Below are 7,790 nucleotides of genomic sequence, written 5' to 3' on the forward strand. Positions count from 1 at the left end.
AACTTGAGTGATAATACCCAACAGACCAATCTATAGCTTTAGAATATTGGAAGGAATCAGATGGGCAAAATAAACAGAAAACACAGCTGTACGCTAGTATGAAGTAAAGAGCTGGAACACGAGAGTTTTAATATACTTCATGGCAATTTCTTTATAAAGTACCAATTAACAGACATTTTTGCATGGCCAATAATCCTTTTAGTGTTTGTTAATACAAAACAAATGGATAAAAAAAGTGCACACTCCATTACTTGAGCACTGAGTCATGTTTGCATATGACTGGATTTAATTATTTTCTCTTATGAGTGGCCAAGAGCCCAAGGAGAATAATAACTGGTGTAAACAACTGATGCATTCCTTCTCCGGACTGAGTTCTGTACAAAATGCATTGACCTAATAAACCTGGCACTTGGATACAACTCCCAAAAGGAAAGTTGCAACGGACTCCCAAAGTTGTCCAACACAAGGTGCTTGCCTGATTTAAACCGAACAGACCAAAACAAGGCCCAACCAACAACCTGATCCTTGAACAGTCCTAAGGCAAAGACAACCTACATGTAATTTAAGTTGCTGAGTGGCGTGGCTGGGTAACAGCGCTGACACAGGGCACTGACTGGCCTGACATCGATATGTGTTCGCAATCGTACATACACTGAGTAAACAATCTCAGCCCAGGCTGCTGAGCAGAGACCAGATGGTTTTTAACAGGGGAGAACAGAGAGTGGGACCCCAGGTCACTTGCACACATCATCCACCAGCTGAGAAAAATCTCAAGTGGATAGCCTCCCAGGCTGGGCATCCTCTCCCAACTTTAAAATCAACTACAAACTGGACTCTTTCAAATACCAAACAACTCTGGTTGGCCGTGATTGAAAGAGGGATACTTTAATCTTCAGAGGAGGAAAGAAAGACAAGTTTTCAGTTTAGCCAGCTTACCCGACTTAAATTACAACTTCGGACAACATTTGCAAGGAACTCCAATTATTGCTTGGCCAGCTACAGTATGTCGATTAACAATTCACAGGCGAGAGAGGAGAGATCTTGCAGATCATCATTTCCAGGTCTAAAACTGAGTATTTAGAACTTACATTAATCTAAATCTTTCACAATCAGAAGTCGCTTACTGCATGACAGTTAACATCACTAGAAGTCCCGCCTGAGTCCTCAATAGCTCAGAGCCCCCAATAGCTCAGCGAGTTATAGATACATAGAAGATAGGAGCAGGAGTAGGCCATTCGGCCCCTCGAGCCTGCTCCGCCATTCAATGAGATCATGGCTGATCATCCAAATTCAGTACCCTGTCCCTGCCTTCTCCCCATATCCCTTGATCCCTTTAGCCTTAAGAAATATATCCAACTCCTTCTTGAATATATTTAATGAATTGGCCTTCACTGCCTTCTGTGGTAGAAAATTCCACAGGTTCACCACTCTCTGGGTGAAGAAATTCCTCCTCATCTCAGTCCTAAATGGTTTACCCCTTATCCTTAGACTGTGACCCCTGGTTCTGGACTCCCCCACCATCAGGAACATCCTTCCTGCATCTAGTCTGTCTAGTCCTGTTAGAATTTTATAAGTTTCAATGAGATCCCCTCTCATTCTTCTAAACTCGAGCTAGTAAATGCCCAATCGGCCCAATCTCTCCTCATACGTCATTCCTGCCATCCCAGGTATCAGTCTGGTGAAGCTTCGCTGCACTCCCTCCATGGCAAGAACATCCTTCCTCAGATAAGGCAACCAAAACTGCACACAATACTCAAGGTGTGGTCTCACCAAGGCCCTGTACAACTGCAGCAAGACATCCTTGTTCTTTTACTCAAACCCTCTCGCTACAAAGGCCAACATACCATTTGCCTTCTTAACCGCCTGCTGCACCTGCATGCTTACCTTCAGCGATTGGTGCACAAGGACACCCAGGTCTCGTTGCACTTCCCCTTCGCCCAATCTATTGCCGTTCAGATAATAGTCTGCCTTCCTGTTTTTGCCACCAAAGTGGATAACCTCGCATTTATCCACATTATACTGCATCTGCCATGCTTCTGCCCAATCATCCAACCTGTCCAAATCATACTGGAGTTTCTCGGCATCCTCCTCACAGCACACACGCCCACCCAGCATTGTGTCGTCTGCAAACTTGGAGATATTACATCTAGTTCCCTCGTCTAGATCATTAATATATATTTTGAATAGCTGGGGTCCTAGGACCGATCCCTGCGGTACCCCACTAGTCACTGCCTGCCACTCGGAAAAAGAGCCGTTTATTCCAACTCTTTGCTTCCTGTCTGCCAACCAGTTCTTTATCCAAGTCAATACCTTGCCCCCAATCCCATGTGCCTTAACTTTACACGCCAATCTCTTATGCGAGACCTTATCGAAAGCCTTCTGAAAGTCCAAATACACCACATCCACTGGTTCTCCCTTACCTATTCTACCAGTTACATCCTCAAAACATTCCAGTAGATTAGTCAAGCAGGATTTACCTTTTGTAAATCCGTGTTGACTTTGTCCGATCCTGTCACTGTTTTCCAAGTGCTCTGCTATTACATCTTTTATAATGGACTCTAGCATTTTCCCCACTACCGATGTCAGGCTTACCGGTCTATAATTCCCCATTTTCTCTCTACCACCTTTTTTAAATAGTGGGGTTACATTAGCTACCCTCCAATCCATGGGAACTGTTCCAGAATCTATAGAATTTTGGAAGATGACCAGCAATGCATCTACTATTTCTAGGGCCACTTCCTTAAGTACCCTAGGATGTAGGTTATCAGGCCCTGGGGATTTATCGGCCTTCAATCCTGCCAATTTCCCTAACACCATTTCCCTACAAATACTGATTTCATTCAATTCCTCCCTCTCATTAAACCCTATTTTTCCCAACATCTCTGGGAGGTTATTTGTGTCCTCCTTTGTGAAGACAAAACCAAAAAGTATGTATTTAATTGGTTTGCCATTTCTTTGTTCCCCATTATAAATTCCCCTGATTCTGACTGCTGAATAACTGGTCTATGTGGCCCCACTGCCTTTAGAGAGGGAATACCCGGGGCTTCCCCTCCTGATCACTAATCTAATAACTCCTGCTGAAAACACGCCAACATCAAGTGAGAACAAGATCGGGGTCAGCTGTGATGTCCTCGTGTTCAACATAACCTGTCAGTGCCATCAAGGTTAATGTGAAGAATGCCCAGTTGGATAAAGTACCAGAGGAGGCTTGGTACCTGTAGAAACCCATTACAGTAAGGGGCCGAGTTCAGGAAGAGGGCAGAGAAATCTGGCTGGGGGAAAAAAAGCCACTCCTATAAATGGTGAATTAAGAGCATCACCCAAGAAATATATTGTGCAGCGGTGCTTATTGGCTTAACTAATTTTACCTATAGCATATTAGTACCAAAGTAAAACACTGATGCAATGTTTCATAAATATACAAACTAGCTGTAACTGACAGCATCAAGAAAAAATATACCTGTTGGAAAAAGGGGCCTAAATTTCAGAAGCATCTGCACATAATCAAAATGGGGTGGCGTCTAAATCCGGTGGAATAACAAGGAGTTTGAGTTGATAAAAATAAATTGGACAGCTTTACCATATATTACATTAAAAATCTCACATCGGCATGCATTTCCTCTGTTCACATTTGTAATGGAAACTGTCTATGTAAACTTGTCATGCTGTAATTACACCCACCCACCAGTGGTGGTGTAGTAACATCCCAGCACCTCAGTCCCGACTGCAGATAAACTCCCGTACGACAACCAACTCAATTTCTCTGGTTTCCAAAATTGCCAAGTTTTGATGCTTAACTATAAATATAAAATCAAATATTACATAAAAATAAAGACAGAAGGTGTGATTTTAAAATGGGGACTGAATCGCATCTGCTTGTTATAGTCAAATTATAGACTTCCCTCCAGCCCCACTTCATTTGAAGGCTACACTTGCTCCTCAATCCACAAGATATCAACCAGTAGTTTTTTTTAGAAATACACAGAAATACACAGAACAAGCAGATACGGTGGCATAGTGGTTAGCACTGTTGCCTCACAGCGCCAGGGACCCGGGTTCGAATCCGGCCTCGGGCGACTGTCTGTGTGGAGTTTGCACATTCTCCCCGTGTTTGCGTGGGTTTCCTCCGGGTGCTCCGGTTTCCTCCCACAATCCAAAGATGTGCGGGTTAGGTTGATTGGCTATGATAAATTGACCCTTAGTGTTAGGGGGATTAAATACGTGGGGTTACGGGGATAGGGTGGGATATGTGTTGGTGTAGGGGTTACGGGGATTGGGTGGGATATGTGTCGGTGCAGGCTCGATGGGCTGAAATGGCCTCTATCTGCACTGTGGGGTTTCTGTGATTCTGTGAAGTTCTGAATTCCACTTCCGCTTCATTTACACAGAATTACTGGTCTTAGTGTCGGCTGCAGCACGTGTGCATGACCTGCAACTCATTCTTCTGATCGTGTGGGAGCTCAGCAAGTGCATTTAGAGGGTGTGGAGAACGGTGTCTGCTTTCTCTTAACATTTTAAATTAACTGCAGGTAGTTTCAAAGGTTTTTTTTTTTTTAAATCAGCTTGATACAGCACTAGAGTTACACTACATACAACATCCAGTCAGGTCAAACCCATAAATTTACATTACAACTTTAGTGGCTGTGCAAAACCAAAACTACTTTGCATAAGCATGCTAGAGTTGAGTGTAAATGAACCGTAAAACAGATCTGTAGTGTGCAGCACATCTAGCTATAGAATCCATGGCTCAATGTTGCAGTTTAATCAGTACTCCTAACAAATATTAAATGGTGTTACAATAAACTGCAGGTGAAACTGCAGTCAAGCTAATATGCTTTAACGTATTTATTAACATTCTAAATTCATCACTTCAAAATGCTCTCACCACAATTACCTCAGGACCTCATCTCTCGACAAAGTGATGGGCATTTTTCACAGCTTAAGTGGACAAAGTATGAAAATTTTGTATATCTATTTCACTGCAATTGACTGGTAATGCACGCGCTCGCTTTGGCTTGAAGCAAGTGCTGTGTCTGTCTACAGGAAGTGCGTACTTTACATAAGACAACCAGAATCTAGTCCACTCCTGATTACCGAAGTCATTCTTGTGCTAAAAAAAATTACCAATAATTTTAATTGAGAATTGTAAATAGCCACAAAGTGGGAAATGAGTGCTAAAAATGTTTTAACAAACCAATTGAAATAAGCAACTTGGGATTAACGTAAATTCCTCTGTAGTTTGGTTTTGAGACAAACATCGTGATGAGTATAAAAGAGTATTTCCAGCATTTTCTGTTTTTATTTCATATTTCCAGCATCGGCAGTATTTTGCTTTTGTAAATTAGTGTTGTTGCTCATTTCAAGGTATTTCAAATTCTGGTCGTTACTTCTAAGTGTGTGCTCAAGTGTCAGACTTGTCTCAGTGCGAGTCTCAAGGTTGTGGGTTTACACCCCACTCGACAGACTTGAGCACATAGGACAAAACTGAAGTGTCAGCCTAGACGATCAGCGATTCTGTCTCTTGGATGGGATGTTAAACCAAGGTTTGCCCTCCAAGGTGGATGTAAAAGATCCCATGGAACTATTGTAAGAACAGATGGGGAGTTTTCCATTGTCCTTACTAACATTTATGCTTCAACCAACAACATTAATTTCTGCTGTGTGTAAATTGGCTGCCGCCTACTTTACAGCAGTGACTACCCTTCAAAATCTGCAGTTGAGGTACAAATCAGCCAGGATCTGATTGAATGGCAGAACAGTCTTGAGGACTAAATTATTTACTTCTGTGCCTATGTTGGGACGGCCTGAGGCCACGAAAGGCGCTCTATAAATGCAAGTTCACTTTAGTGTAACCATCAGGTGTAAAGAGGAGGGGATGGTCCCAATGCCACCATCAAACTGCCAGCGGCTGGGGTGGGGGGGAAACCGTGACAACAGCTGGGGTTGGGAGGGGTGGGGAACTATGAATACAGCGGGCCCTGGGGTGGGGGGGGGGGGGGGGGGGGAAGAGAGATGATAACAGGGGCCCCTGGGGTGGGGGGGGGGGGAGATGATAACAGCGGGCCCTGGGGTGGGGGGGGGATGATAACAGCGGGCCCTGGGGTGGGGGTAGGGGAGAGATGATAACAGCGGGCCCTGGGGTGGGGTGGGGAGATGATAACAGCGGGCCCTGGGGTTTTGGGGGGGGGGGGGGATGATAACAGCGGGCCCTGGGGTTTGGGGGGGGGGGGGGGGGGAGATGATAACAGCGGGTCCTGGGGTGGGGGAGATGATAACAGCGGGCCCTGGGGGGAAAGAGATGATAGCAGCGGGTCCTGGGGTGGAGGGGGGGGGGATGATAACAGCGGGCCCTGGGGTTTGGGGGGGGGGGGGGATGATAACAGCGGGTCCTGGGGTGGGGGGGGGGATGATAACAGCGGGCCCTGGGGTGGGGGGGGGGAAGAGATGATAACAGCGGGTCCTGGGGGGGGGAAAGAGAATGATAACAGCGGGCCCTGGGGGGCGATGATGATAACAGCGGGCCCTGGGGTTGGGAGGGGGATGATAACAGCGGGCCCTGGGGGGGGGGGGGGGGGGGGGGGGATGATGTTAACAGCGGGCCCTGGGGTGGGGTGGAGGGGAAACCATGACAACAGCAGGCCCCGGGCTGAATCCACTCACCTATGGTGGAGATGAAGGTGGTGTTGAAGGCGTCCTCCGAGAAGCGGAAGAGGAGGCAGGTTTTCCCGACGCCGCTGTCGCCGATCAGCAGCAGCTTGAAGAGGTAATCGTAGGTCTTGGCCATGTCGAGCCGGGCGGGCGGACTGTCGCTGCGCGGCGGCCCAACGGAAAGCCCGATCGCCCTGCGCGCGCACCCAGGGAGGAGGAGGGGGGCGGGGCGGCAGCATCGACGTCATCCCCAGTCCCCGCCACCTCTTTGGTCGGTGGCCGCCGTGACGCCAAGGCCGGGCGCTGCGCACTGCGCCTGCGTGGCTGCTGCCGCCGCTGCTGCTGCTGGGAGTTGTAGTCCTCCTCCTGCCCACCTCACTCCTTTACTCCCACCTGACCCCAGGGACCCCTTCTTGGGGGCAAAGGCTGCTTCCATTCTGTGCTTTGTTCCCCTCTGACTGCAATCAGCCCGCCTTTCGATCTATTTCGTTTCCTTTCCAGTTTTGAAAAAGGGCTTCGACCCGAAACGTCGACTAATTTCTCTCCACGGATGTTGCCTGACCTGCTGAGTTTTTCCAGCATTTTATGTTGTTATTTCGGATTTCCAGCACCTGCAGTATTTTGCTATCGCCTTTAATAAATGCTACCCAACCCTTTTAATTGAATCCATTGAATATGTAACATTTGGTTATAAAGTGGTCATTTTCTTTGCAAGAGTGGAGGCTGAGGGGAGATTTAATTGAAAGAAAGGAAGACTGGCATTTCTACAGCAGCTTTCACGACCATCGGACATCCCAAAGCGCTTGAATGAAGTACTTTTTGAAGTGTGGTCACTGTTGTAATGTGGGAAACGACAGCCAATTTGCGCACAGCAAGCTCCCACAAACAGCAATGTGATAATGACCGGATAATCTGTTTAAATGATGTTGGTTGAGGGATAAATATTGGCCAGGCAGTACTCCCCTGCTCTTTCAAATAGTGCCATGGGATCTTTTACGTCCACAAGCAGACGGGGCCCTCGGTTTAACATCTCATCCAAAAGAGTTGTATAAAATTATGAGAGGCCTAGATAGAGTGGATAGGAAGGACCTGTTTCCCTTAGCAGAGAGGTCAATAACCAGGGGGCATAGATTTAAAGTAAT

At 46.6% G+C, this 7,790-nt stretch overlaps 1 protein-coding gene across 1 annotated transcript in view; it reads right to left on the reverse strand.

Annotated features, from left to right (window-relative positions):
- Nucleotides 1-6,857, reverse strand: part of LOC147097255 (ras-related protein Rab-8B) — an 83,272-nt gene extending 76,415 nt beyond the window's left edge. The window contains exon 1 of the mRNA XM_085972056.1: nt 6,661-6,857. Coding sequence (XP_085828182.1) covers nt 6,661-6,784 — 124 coding nt within the window. The 5' untranslated portion in view covers nt 6,785-6,857. The remainder of the gene's footprint in view (nt 1-6,660) is intronic.
- Nucleotides 6,858-7,790: the final 933 nt, after the last annotated feature.

The sequence above is a fragment of the Somniosus microcephalus genome, chromosome 32 (assembly GCF_052327205.1).
Source record: "Somniosus microcephalus isolate GS21.2 chromosome 32, FLI_Smic_1.0, whole genome shotgun sequence".
Classification (NCBI taxonomy): Eukaryota; Metazoa; Chordata; class Chondrichthyes; order Squaliformes; family Somniosidae; genus Somniosus; species Somniosus microcephalus.